We start from the raw sequence: 14,803 nt of genomic DNA on the forward strand, positions 1-14,803 counted from the left end.
CCCAGCACCTGGGGCATAAGCCATGTTTGCTCTCCTGGTTTGAAATTCACTTATTGCATATTTATGAGACAAGTCAATCAGTTGTTCAATTGTATTCTCTGCGCAAACAAAGCAGGTAACAGCCAAAATGGTGAATGAGACAAATCAATGTTCTTACCCCTATTCCTGGCAAAATGTTGCTCCCATACACCAGCTTTGATCCCCCTGAGATGGAATAAAATGCATCTAATTTACTTAGAGGCAAATGCCTCTTAATACATTAGCTGCATCTATGGCTCTCTATGTGCCAGAAATCCAATTTTATGCCAGACATGAGCTATAACCTATGCCATTTACTAAGCTATAGTAAATCTGGCGGGCCACATGAAGCCCCTCCCCTCCCAGTAAGACACACCCTTTTCTTGCTAGTTCGCAAGAGTGGCGAGAACCTCAAAAAGTTGCAACTTATGGCCCAAATATGGTGTGGGCACCATAATTTGTGCCTTTTTACGCCACAATAGGTCTTAATAAATGTCCCTCAATCAAAGTGTTGATTGAGCTGAGAAATCAGTTGGTGTGTCAAAATAGCAAAATGAAAGATTAATTTTCTTAGCTCCTATGTGCTGTCAAAATGTTCAGAATGAAGTGGAGGAACCCATGTATCTTTGCACTAAGCCAACCAATGTGTTAAAATGACTCTCTTATTTTTTTTATTTCCCTTGTCCATGTCCCATGAATGAAACTGATGTTGGAACCATCATCCCCTGCATGAAGTGTGGACAAGGAAATATTGTGCACAGTGGATTTCTAACTGGAGTTATCTGTGGCTAGCTTACCTAGAATTATATTGTTCTACATTTTGGTGGCAAATTGTTTCACCATTCGTTCATAGTATTAACAAAAGGATAACAGTCATTGGTTCAGGTAAATGTTTTTGTGTGAAACCTCCTACTCCTCTGTACTCTTATTGGTCTCTATGATGTTGTACATATTTTATTCTACATTTCCTAAATATATAATTTTACATACTCACTTGGCTAGATTGTTTAACCCGTTTAGACTATCAGAATCAACTTTGGCAATTTTGTTTCCATCAAGGTGAAGCTCAGTAAGAGAAGTTGGCAAACCTATAAAAAAAAATAATGTACAAATTAGGTCAAAGCATTCATATTTAATTGATAGGTGTTATCAACAGATGCTGCTAGTTTTAATGAAGCATTTAAATATATGACAATTATATAACATTACATTAATATATTGTGCTGGGTCTTCCACTTTAAGACTTTTACAGTGCCAGACCAGTAATATGTCTCTCCTTCTTGTGTGTCTTTCCTCTGTAAACTGTATAAATGAGATTAGTGAATCGTTTGTAAACAAATCAAATCCATTTACAAGTTCCCCAAAATTCGGCTTTCAAATAAAGCTGATTTTTTTGAGATTCGATTTGTGTGAATTGCTCAAAATGGCACATATCAGTACAGCAGTGAGCCCTGTGGATGAAGATATGATCCCTGGCCATTAGTTTTGCCCATAATGCCTCATCTCTTTCTTCAACTGAACTGAGCATGCAATAGGATGTGCAGTTCAGTTGAGGCAGGTACATTTATTGATTTAATTAATTTATTGATAAAGAGGTTTTAGCTAGGGGTGGAACAAGGGTCAGATTAGTTAGAGTACTGTTTGTTACTTTGATGCAACCAGCCATTTGATTTTAATTACAAAAATTCTGTCTATCACAAGCTAGTGTACCTGACATGTTGATTTGGGTAACGCACTGCTACCTGTCCAATTGCAAATCTTGTTTAAAAAATGTGCACATTTAGTAACAAAAAAAATCTAGCATATACTAGTGTATCTGACTTGATGTGTTGTGTGTGAGACATTGTTATATAGTAGTGGTCTCTGTCCAGCAATATAGCATGACATTTCAGTGTTCATAGTCTTCACAATAAAATGTCTGGTAAACGACAGTGGGCAATGGGCGAGGTAATGGACAATGAAAGACCTTTGCCAAGTCGTCCGTAACTGAGAAAGTGAACTTGGCTATTTCCAGCCACTCACAATCAGTGCACTGTCTTGCCCAGCCTCCAGTGTACTGTCAGAAAGAGTATTCAACATGGCAGGTAGTGTCATGACACCAAAGTGGACAAAACTGTTTTTCACAAGTGTAGAAAACAACATATTTGTGAAAATGAATGAATCAAGCATGGATTTGTGAGGATTTTCATACACCTTTTGCTAATGCCAATGAATAGATCTGCCAGTGTCTATTTATCACCGTCCTAATGATGCCACTGCTGCTGTGTGCCTGTCCATCATGTTCCATAGTGTACTGCTGTAGCTACTACTACTACTGCCAATAATACTACACTTACATAGTTTCACATCTCCTATCTGTCAGGTTCCATATTGTACGGCTGCTATAATGATTACTACTACCCATACACGGCCACACATTTGCCATTTCCATCACGTTCAATACTGTGCTCTTCCAACTTGGCTAGTACTGCTGCTACTACTACCGCTACACAGTCACACATCTTTTGCCGTGTCCATCAGGTTCCATACTATGCTGCTGCCAAAAAAGGGATAAATTGTGAACCACCATTGCTTTCTGATACTACTGTGTGCATATACACATTGGCATGCATCTGCCCCCAATAATGGAAATATTTTGGATTGTTCAGAAAAATTAACTATTTTGTGATGTTACTGAGTGTATAAACTGCCTCCAATAGGTCATAGTTTTTGGAATGTATTGTAATTTCAAATGCATAAAAAAAATCTGACATTGCAAGGTATTATTAAACAGGCTGTTCGCTACCACTGGAAACATGCATTTGCCCATAGTCATGTCTCTGTCACTTTGGCATTACTAATGCTGTCTTTGTAATAAAGAGCTTGTAAGAGTCTGGATATACTACTAGGAGACAACAGAGTGTAATACACAACTTTTTAAGGCAGTCTAAGCACTTTTGAATTTATTTGTACCCAAATGGAATATGCCAACTAATTCATTAGAATTGGAACCAAAACTAATTTCAGGAAATTAATTTCTCTCTACTATTTCTTAATTATTGCACTGTAATTCTATATCCCTGCAGTGTTACTTGTGGCCACCAGATGCAACTGGAAGACCAAGTAGAATAATCAACAATAAAAGTAGCTGTAAAACAGGAAGTGTTTCAATTGGTGGCTTAGACCAAATGGAGTGAAAGGGAGGTCTGATAGCTCTGAAAGGGCCAAAGGAACCAGCTTAAGAATCAGTAAAAAAAAAAAATCAACACAGTGAATGCAACAAGCACACATACGGTATGCAGTGATCTTGCAGCAGAAGACACCAGAATAGGTATAGAGACTAAAAAGGCCACCTCATGTACAGGGATGCTAGATGCATGTAAAAGTAAACCTTACAAAACCTGCAAAGACAGAGAGGATGTAACTAAAAGGTTTCTCTGGGGTTGCAAGAAGGAGAAGGAAGAATGCTCTGACCCCTGGCTCCAACGTATGGTGTCAGACTCAGAGGTAACATTCATATCATCCTGCTGTGACTGAGAGAAGTGAGCCATCCAGTCCACAATGCCATCCTCTTTGTCGTCAATTATAATGTGACGCTGAATGGAAGCCAGGGAGAAAAGTGGCCTACTACTACTAAACTGATGTCTGGTGCTGCTACTGCTGTTTGTAGTCCTACCCACATTCTACCACTCAGATGATGAGGCATGGGTCTTTCGTTTGCCACTATTCCATTCAGACATTTTATTATGACACTATAAATGACATGAGTTTGGTACACAGCAAATTAAACTATACTAACAATATTGTAAGTGTGTTTTCTATAATTTAAAGGCAGGGGCACAATTAAATGCCCCTCACCTTCTACAATCACAGTGCACACTGGTATTGACAATTTACAATGGTAATAAGGCAGTTTTTGTATTAAAATGTGTTTGCTGTAATTGAAGAATATCTTGCAGTAGTACAATACATTCACTAAAATGGGTATAATAGTGTTATTGCAGTAAAATGTGTTTGTTATAACACTGATTGGTATCTTACAGTAATATGCAATGCATTCAAACCAGTATATTAATGGCATTATTGCAGTAAAATGCTTTTGCTGTAACTACCCATTATCTTGCGTTAATATACGTGTCTTAATAAATGTGCCCCTATGTTTTTACTGCTAGATGTTTCACTTCTGATGAGATGTTTCTTTTAACATCATTTGATTGTTTAATTTGTGGAGGTCATAAATATACGATCAACACACTTGCAATGCTTTAATTTTTTATTCTGTCAGTTAAAACCAGATAGCAACACATATCCATTTTTCTAATCTGTTTTTATTTTCTTATTGTAGATTTTTTAATTCAATTTCCTGAACATGATTATGGAGCAGCCACCTTGCCTCACCTGTTCTTAACAGCATTTTGGTATATGTTTTACAGTAAACACTATGGGCCACAACACATAATATACAGGAGTTGACCTCATTGTTGACTTCTGTTGGAGGAGTTTGTAGGCATGCTGAGTGACCTGTGCAGAGGTCAGGAGGGAGTAGGTAAGCTATGGTATCACCTATTTTGAATGGTGAATCCTTTGTTATCTATCTATCTATGTAGATAGATAGATAGATAGATAGATAGATAGATTATAATCCTGCATGTAATAAGCACCTATTTTTAAGCTTTGTGGCCAGTACTAAAACTTCAGGATTTTATATATATATATATATATATATATATATACCGTGTATGTATATATAGTAGCACCTCAGGGTCGCTTAGCATTCTTTATATATACAGTACAGACCAAAAGTTTGGACACACCTCATTCAAAGAGTTTTCTTTATTTTCATGACTATGAAGGCATCAAAACTATGAATTAACACATGTGGAATTATATACATAACAAACAAGTGTGAAACAACTGAAAATATGTCATATTCTAGGTTCTTCAAAGTAGCCACCTTTTGCTTTGATTACTGCTTTGCACACTCTTGGCATTCTCTTGATGAGCTTCAAGAGGTAGTCCCCTGAAATGGTCTTCCAACAGTCTTGAAGGAGTTCCCAGAGATGCTTAGCACTTGTTGGCCCTTTTGCCTTCACTCTGCGGTCCAGCTCACCCCAAACCATCTCGATTGGGTTCAGGTCCGGTGACTGTGGAGGCCAGGTCATCTGGCGCAGCACCCCATCACTCTCCTTCATGGTCAAATAGCCCTTACTTTCAAAGGTTTCCCAATTTTTCGGCTGACTGACTGACCTTCATTTCTTAAAGTAATGATGGCCACTCGTTTTTCTTTACTTAGCTGCTTTTTTCTTGCCATAATACAAATTCTAACAGTCTATTCAGTAGGACTATCAGCTGTGTATCCACCTGACTTCTCCTCAACGCAACTGATGGTCCCAACCCCATTTATAAGGCAAGAAATCCCACTTATTAAACCTGACAGGGCACACCTGTGAAGTGAAAACCATTTCAGGGGACTACCTCTTGAAGCTCATTAAGAGAATGCCAAGAGTGTGCAAAGCAGTAATCAAAGCAAAAGGTGGCTACTTTGAAGAACCTAGAATATGACATATTTTCAGTTGTTTCACACTTGTTTGTTATGAATATAATTCCACATGTGTTAATTCATAGTTTTGATGCCTTCAGTGTGAATCTACAATTTTCATAGTCATGAAAATAAAGAAAACTCTTTGAATGAGAAGGTGTGTCCAAACTTTTGGTCTGTACTGTATATACAGTTGCAAGAAAAAGTATGTGAACCCTTTGGAATTATATGGATTTCTGCACAAATTGGTCATAAAATGTGATCTGATCTTCATCTAAGTCACAACAATAGACAATCACAGTCTGCTTAAACTAATAACACACAAATAATTAAATGTTACCATGTTTTTAAAGAACACAAAATGTAAATATTAACAGTGCAGGTGGAAAAAGTATGTGAACCCCTAGACTAATGATATCTCCAAGAGCTAATTGGAGTGAGGTGTCAGCCAACAGGAGTCCAATCAATGAGATAAGATTGGAGGTATTGGTTACAGTTGCCCTGCCCTATAAAAAACACACACCAGTTCTGGGTTTGCTTCTCACAAGAAGCATTGCCTGATGTGAATGATGCCTCGCACAAAAGAGCTCTCAGAAGACCTACAATTAAGAATTGTTGACTTGCATAAAGATGGAAAGGGTTATAAAAGTATCTCCAAAAGCCTTGCTGTTCATCAGTCCACGGTAAGACAAATTGTCTATAAATGGAGAAATTTCAGCATTGCTTCTACTCTCCCTAGGAGTGGCCATCCTGTAAAGATGACTGCAAGAGCACAGCGCAGACTGCTCAATGAGATGAAGAAGAATCCTAGAGTGTCAGTTAAAGACTTACAAAAGTCTCTGGCATATGCTAATATCCCTGTTAGCAAATCTACGATACGTAAAGCACTGAACAAGAATGGATTTCATGGGAGGATACCACAGAGGAAGCCACTGCTGTCCAAAAAAAACATTGCTGCACGTTTACAGTTTGCACAAGAGCACCTGGATGTTCCACAGCAGTACTGGCAAAATATTTTGTGGACAGATGAAACCAAAGTTGAGTTGTTTAGAAGAAACACACAACACTATGGGCCAGATTTATCATTAGCTCAGGTCAGAATAATGGAGTGAAAAAGTCCCAAAAAAAGTCCCAAACGCTAAAACTGCAAGCAAATTTGTGACTTTTTTCTGCTCTGCACTATGCTCGCCAGTTTTCTGAAAGTGGGCGTGTTTTCTTATGTAAATGAATCTCTAGACAGATTTACTATTGGGACTATTTAAAAAGCAATTTCACTCCAGTGAGGACCATGCTTATCTTATGAGACTTTTTAATAGAACATGCGACTTTTTCATAAAAACGTGCGACTTTTTCGTAAAGATGTGCGACTTTTGTAAAGCTGCTAACTGACGGATAAACTGCTACCGTCAAACCACATTTATTACAGTCTTAAAGGGCCGATCATAAATCTGACTTGGCTAAAACTGACTTTAGCCATATGTTAAAGTGGAGTGAGCTGTCAGAGTAATGATAAATCTGGCCCTATGTATGGAGAAAAAGAGGCCCAACACACCAACATCAAAACCTCATCCCAACTGTGAAGTATGCTCAGGCCCGTCGCTAGCAGACAGGCAAAACAAACAATTGCTTGGGGCCCCGAGCTGGTTGGGGCCCCGAGCTGGCCAAGCAGAGTAACTCAGAAGATCCAATGGTATAAAATATTCTAACCCCCAGGCGTTCCCATGGTGACGGGGACGCTTGCCTGGTTAGAATATACCATCGGATCTGAGTTTTTCAGTGAGATCGTAAAAAACTCAAATCCGATGGTATATTCTAACCCCCAAGCGTTCCCATGGTGACAGGGACGCTTGCCTGGGGGTTAGAATATACAGGGCCCCGACTACTTTAACTTTAATCATTGCTCATTGGCATTGCTGAGTGAGCTGTTTACTTGGATTATTTCGGATATCTCTTACTTTGTCTTAGCTCCGGACTCCGGTAATAGCAGGCAGTGCGGGGGGGCGGCGCTCATTCACTGTCACTGACGTCACGCGCCTGCTCCTCCCACTAGGCGGCGCAGGCGCGTGACGTCAGTGAGTGAGCGCCGCCTGCACTGCCTGCTGTTGTTACCGGAGCTAAGACAAAGTAAGAGTCAGAGATATCCAAACAATCCTAGTAAAGAGCTCAGTAATGACTTGAGCAATGATTAAAGTAGTTACTGATTCGTTTATTAATATACTGTGCTGTGAGAGTCGGGGAGGGGGATCTGTGGATGGCACTGTAGGGGGATCTGTGGATGGCAGTGCCATCCACATATCCCCCTACAGTGCCATCCACAGATCCCCCCTCCCCAAAACAGTGCCATCCACACAGATCTCCCCCCTAAACAGCGTCATCCACAGATCCCCTACAGTGCCATCCACAGATTCCCCCCTCCCCTAAACAGTGCCATCCACAGATCCCCCCTAAACAGTGCCATCCACAGACCCCCCCCCCCTCCCCTAAACAGCTCTGGCAATGTTTAGGGGAGGAGGATCTGTGGATGGCACTGTTTATGGGGGATCTGTGGATGGCACTGTTTAGGGGGGATCTGTGTATGGCAGTGCCATCCACAGATCCCCCCTCCCCTAAACAGTGCCATCCACACAGATCTCCCCCCTAAACAGTGCCATCCACAGATCTCCCCCCTAAACAGTGCCATCCACAGATCTCCCCCCTAAACAGTGCCATCCACAGATCTCCCCCCTAAACAGTGCCATCCACAGATCCCCCTCCCCTAAACAGTGCCATCCACAGATCCCCCTCCCCTAAACAGTGCCATCCACACAGATCTCCCCCCTAAACAGTGCCATCCACAGATCTCCCCCCTAAACAGTGCCATCCACAGATCTCCCCCCTAAACAGTGCCATCCACAGATCTCCCCCCTAAACAGTGCCATCCACAGACGACCCCCCCCCCCTCCCCTAAACAGTGCCATCATGGCACTGTTTAGGGGAGGGGGATCTGTGGATGGCACTGTTTAGGGGGGGAGATCTGTGGATGGCACTGTTTAGGGGGGGAGATCTGTGGATTTCACTGTTTAGGGGGGAGATCTGTGGATGGCACTGTTTAGGGGGGAGATCTGTGGATGGCACTGTTTAGGGGGAGATCTGTGGATGGCACTGTTTAGGGGGAGATCTGTGGATGGCACTGTTTAGGGGGGAGATCTGTGGATGGCACTGTTTAGGGGGGAGATCTGTGGATGGCACTGTTTAGGGGGGAGATCTGTGGATGGCACTGTTCAAATTTCATGCACATTAAATGCAACAGCAGTATTTGCACTGTAAACCTCCTTTTTTATTTTATATAAAGTGTGGGTGAACTTAAACTGTATGGCTATACTGTGGTTCCTGTAGGCTTTGCGTGCGTAAGGTGTGGAGGGGGGGGGGGCCTCCATGTCTATTTTGCTTGGGGCCCCCAAATTCCTTCAAACGGCCCTGAGTATGCTGTTGGGGGTATCATGGTTTGGGGCTGCTTTGCTGCATCAGGGCCTGGACAGATTGCTATCATCGAAGGAAAAATGAATTCCCAAGTTTATCAAGACATTTTGCAGGAGAACTTAAGGCCATCTATCCAGCTGAAGCTCAACAGAAGATGGGTGTTGCAACAGGACAATGATCCAAAGCATAGAAGTAAATCAACAACAGTATGGCTTAAACAGAAGAAAATACGCCTTCTGGAGTGGCCCAGTCAGAGTCCTAACCTCAACCCGATTGAGATGCTGTGGCATAACCTCAAAAAAGCGATTCACACCAGACATCACAAGAATATTGCTGAACTGAAACAGTTCTGTAAAGAGGAATGGTCAAGAATTACTCCTGACTGTTGTGCACTTCTGATCTGCAACTACAGGAAACGTTTGGTTGAAGTTATTGCTGCCAAAGGAGGTTCAACCAGTTATTAAGTCCAAGGGTTCACATACTTTTTCCACCTACACTGTGAATGTTTACATGGCGTGTTCAATAAAAACATGGTAACATTTAATTATTTGTGTGTTATTAGTTTAAGCAGACTGTGATTGTCGATTGTTGTGACTTAGATGAAGATCAGATCACATTTTATGACCAATTTGTGCAGAAATCCATATCATTCCAAAAGGTTCACATACTTTTTCTTGCAACTGTATATATATACATATATATAGTAGCACCTCAGGGTCGCTTAGCACTCTGGGATCGCTGTCTTCTCAGCTTAGATTGTTGGCACACTTCAAGAAGCCACCCAAACACCATAGTTTGGGGTGCAAACTGGCCACAGCCAGCTTTATTATAGCTTTCACAGCAGTCAGTATATGTTCAAACACAGGATAACAAACAAAATCCTCAGCCGTCTGGCCACTAACTACACAGATAGTTTCCCTTACTAGCAGGACCTGGGTCCACCATCCAGCCCCCCAAAACACAATTGATAGTGCATTCCACATATTTGATCAGAAGGTCTTGGCTCCCACAGGCCTTTGCGCATCCTGCTTCTTCTCCAGACTATTAGCTCTACTGGAAGCATTTAGCCCAATGCCCAACAAAATGTTACAACCATTAATCAAATGATTGATTGTTTTGCTGAACTGTGAACTATTTAATGCCTAAAAAGTTGCCTATGTGAGCAACAGTAAAAAGATGTAAATTCTATAACTTATATCATAGTAGGACATAGAACATAAACATGTGTAGAAAAATATACTGTATACCCCAAAATGTATGTTAAACACTCATTCAGAACACATTTTTAGTTTCAAACCATTTTTTTGGCTGTAAGACTATAGAAATAAAGGGGGTAATTTAATAAACAGAAATACGCCTATATTAGGCGTATTTCTTGTGCAGATTGCCGCGCAAAGTTCTTTTGCGCGGCAATCTGCAACTTTTCCCGCTCACACAAGGTCTAAAAAAGTGGGTGCGGCGTGGGCGGGGAAGGAGACAGGCCGGGAGGCCCATCTCATTTACCATTTTCTACGTTTTAGGCATAAAAAATTGTCTAAATGTAAGACAGCTTAGGAAGCTGACTTACATTTAGAAGCGGTGCCTCTACATAACTTCAGCAAATCCACCACCAGTGCAGGGCATAATTTTGCATAAATGTGCCGTAAAGTATCTGTATAGGGAGACAGCTTCATGGACTATAATTACATCATTATAAAGTTATCATGATATGTCATCTGGTAAGCAGAGGGTGTGGACTCACTAAAGATAACTATCAGGTTGTGTAGAGCGGCGCCCCGGGATCTCACTGCACTTACTATTGTTCCAGGGCGCCGCTCCGTTCTCCCACTATGTCCCCCGGTATTTTCGCTTAATTGGTTATACTGGAAGGAGTCTGCCCTGTTTCTCCCTGGGCGTCTTCTCCCAGGCTGCAGCGCTGTCCAATCACAGCACAGAGCTCACAGCCTGGGAGTTTTTTTTTCTCCCAGGCTATGAGCTCTGCGCTGCGATTGGACAGCGCTACAGCCTGGGAGAAGTAACACCCAGGGAGAAACAGGGCAGACTCTTCCTAGTATAACCAATTCAGCAAAAATACCGGGGGGCATAAAGGGAGAATGTAGCGGCGCCCCAGAAAAATAGTAAGTGCAGTGAGATCCCGGGGCGCCGCTCTACACAGCCTGATAGTTATCTTACAATGTTTTGACTGATAAAAGTTCCTCTTTAATGTCTTTGATTTAGGGCTACTTCTAAGGGTTATCTAAAGGCCCCCTAGTTTTCACCCAGTACAGAGATCTGTCCTTTTCTGCAAGGAAACCACCTGACCGCTACTTCTTGGAATAGTCTCAATTCAGTGACAGCTGACTCAGGCAGGTCAAAGAACACCTGTTCATGACACCAAGAAAACAGGCACACTCATGGTCAGGGAACAAGCCACAGTAATGGCTGGCAGAGTTCCTTCAATTTAGCAAACAGGCAATGAAGTCAGGGCAGGAGACACAGGGTTAATATGATGTACAGGTAGAAGTCAGGATGGGTGGAACAGGATTAACACAGTAAACAGGCAGAGATCAGGAGCTGTAGTTCAGAAGCCACAAAACATATTTGCAAGTTAGGAACCTTAAGGTTCATGCCTGTTCCCATGGGAAAAGTTCCTTATATATCAAACAGATATTGACTGGGGACTGAATAGGCCATGTTTATTGGCTCTTTAAGAGCCAATGAGAATGTATGTGTGTGTCCAGTGGCGTACATAGAGAAGTAAGGGCCCCATGGCAAGCATCAAACCAGGCCCCCCACACAGGACAGAAGGGTTTTCGTCTAAAGCCCTTTCAATGACCCTTGGGCCATTTGTTCTACTGCCTTATTTGCTAAAAGTTGTTCCTTTAGAGGATAGAGTCCTGACCAAGTTTTCACCCCCAGCAGAAGAGGGGATGATCCCAACTGGGCCCCCTCTTGCCCTGGGCCCCATAGCAGTTGCATGGTCTGCCGCTATGGTAGTTACGCCCTTGTGTTTGCCCTTAGGCAATATGCACCAGGAGGTGGAGACAGCCACAAGCAGCTCAAAGCATGGAGCTGCAGAGAACAGGGTAACACTCTGGTTGCTGTGTCCATTAGAGTTATAACTGAGTGGGCGGTGGCTGTGCCCACTGGGGCACAACTCATTTCAATGATGATGGGATAGAGTTATTAAAATATTTGCGCCACTTCTGTGGCATACATAAAGTCACAAATTATGGCAGATGCTACATTTGCCACATAATTTAAACATTTTACAAGCTTTTCACCACTTTGCCAGATTAATTATAATTTGCACTAGAAACTGACATGAAATATAGATCTAAATAAATATAAATCTACACCAGCTTATAGATGGCATAGATTTGAATTTTTGGCACGGGCCTCTGCCGCTTAATAAATTTGGCAAATATTACTCTTTTCAAGTAGAGTGGCATATGTAAAGTAATCTAGGTATCTGGTGGCCTATAGCACCATCAGGCTTAGAGGCCTGGTTGTACCGCCGTAACCGCCCTTAGAATATCACTGCCACAAAATGTGATATTAGCTGTTCAATAATCCTAGAGATCAACATTAAGTTATTTTTGATTACACAGAATTTACTTCCGTACACTTTTTTAGATTATTTAATTTAGAAAATCTTTGTTTGTTAGAGGATCACAGATATAAAAATTCCATAGGGGGGAACATATTGTCAACTTTATCAGTAGAATACAGGTACTGGTCATGGTGACTTTATTCTGTCTAGGGAGAAAGTGGTTGTTAGCACATCATAACAGTCTCACAGTCTCACTGACAATCCAAAAATTTGGTTATCCTCAACTAAGATGTACCCTCAAAGCTTTGAAACACTTAGGATAGTACTCCAAATATATCTGATAATTTATCCATTTACCAATGTCTACATTCATCAGAGGGAAAGAGTCAAATCGTGCTTAAAGAGCACCTTTCACTACTCCTGACATGTCTGTTTTAATAGCTTCATGTATTCCCTATGTAATAACCATTCTGGAGCATCTATTATTATGGCTCTATGTTGTGCTATTCCTTTATAATTTCTACAAGAAGTTATGAATGAATTGCTAGCAGTCTGCAGTAAGAGTACAGAGGGGAGGTTACCAGTTGGGGGGTGTATCTGCACAGACTTACTCTATCCAATCAGTGCTGCCACTTTCAGACTGTGCAGGTACACACCCCCAACTGGTTACCACCCCTCTGCACCCTTACTAAAGAATGCTATAAATTCTTTCATAACCTCTAGTAGAAATAATAAAGGAATGGCACATCATAGAGCAATAAGAATAGATGCTCCAGAATTGTTATTATACGAGGAATGCAAGTATTCACTAAAACAGACATGTCAGGTGGTGAAAGGTCCTCTTTAAAGGGGTATTCCTATCTTAGACATTCATGTTATATAAACAGAATATGCCATCATTATCTGATAGATGGATGTCTCATCTCTGCAACCTATACCTATCTTTGAAATAATAAGTCCACAGATACCTATCCCTTCTCATTGCTGGCCACCACGTCCAGGAAAGAAAATGGATGGACTGGAGAGGTGGGCATGTATGTTTGTGGCTGCCTCCATTCACTTCTAAAAAATTCACAGAAACAGCCTAGCTCATTTGATCTTCTATTTTCATAAGTCTCATGAAACTGTATGGAAAAAGCTGTGCACAAGCATAGCCACCTGTCCATTCATTCTCCACCAGATATGGTAGCCAACAGCCACCTCACCAGGTGGAACAGGGGTTGGGGAAACCCTGTTCAAAAATAGGTGCCACATAAATGTCAGTCTTGGAGGGCCTATATCTATCTGAAATGTATGGCAAAATTGGGAAAACCCACTCTAAGCAGACTGTATAAATGATGTTTCATATAGTGTTCATAAACATAGAGGTAGGTGGATGGTGTAGAGACATAATCTGTGTGTTCCTGGCCATTAACTGGATAGAGATAAATAACAATGGGGAATCAGACAGTTACCATACGCAAAAATATTCAGATTATACGTATGTTTCTGCTAAAGTAAACTATAGCAGAAAAAATACAATTAAAAAAAAGAATAAAACATTTAAAAAAGATGAAAAAGACCTCCTTACGTTTAGTGAAAACAAATGCAAAATAACAAGAATGAAAAAAAAAAAGAAAATCACCTAGACTAGCAATACTGTCAGCACCTCTTCCCTTTCCCTCCCCCAAAAAATAAAAAATTTATAAAATCCCAGATTTTGGTTTCTGCTTCAATGTCATAGGACCCACCTCTGGGACTTTTACTTATTTCTTCAGGTGCTCTGATACCTTTGGCAATATAAGACTACGAATGTGAATACACAGGTTTTACTATCTTCCACCAACAGAGGGCAGCATAACTTGCATGTCACAAGGAACTGGCAAGGTATGGAGCTCTCTGGCCACTGTTTGGCAAGCCACTAAGTGAGTGGACACTGTATGATTGTGTTAAAAGCATGCAACTCATTGCTCTGTGTGGCAGTATATGGGCATAGAATAGTATGTGGACAAGCTATGTCATTCTGGGCACTGTCTAGTTCTATGTGAGGACAATAGTTCCCGGCAAACATCGCTTGTTCGCGTTCGCCGCAGCGGGCGAACATATGCGATGTTCGGTCCGCCCCCTATTTATCATCATTGGGTAAACATTGACCCTGTACCTCACAGTCAGCAGACACATTCCAGCCAATCAGCAGCAGACCCTCCCTCCCAGACCCTCCCACCTCCTGGACAGCATCCATTTTAGATTCATTCGGAAGCTGCAGTGTCACAAATTTGACTAAGTTGTAATCGCAA

At 41.4% G+C, this 14,803-nt stretch overlaps 1 protein-coding gene across 1 annotated transcript in view; it reads right to left on the reverse strand.

Annotated features, from left to right (window-relative positions):
- The window catches only part of DCN (decorin), a 60,060-nt gene that overhangs the window by 11,515 nt on the left and 33,742 nt on the right, over positions 1-14,803 (reverse strand). Inside the window, exon 6 of the mRNA XM_040408767.1 lies at positions 1,013-1,106. Within this exon, the coding sequence (XP_040264701.1) occupies positions 1,013-1,106 (94 nt within the window). The remainder of the gene's footprint in view (positions 1-1,012; positions 1,107-14,803) is intronic.

This window comes from Bufo bufo, chromosome 1, assembly GCF_905171765.1.
Source record: "Bufo bufo chromosome 1, aBufBuf1.1, whole genome shotgun sequence".
In the NCBI taxonomy this organism is placed as follows: Eukaryota; Metazoa; Chordata; class Amphibia; order Anura; family Bufonidae; genus Bufo; species Bufo bufo.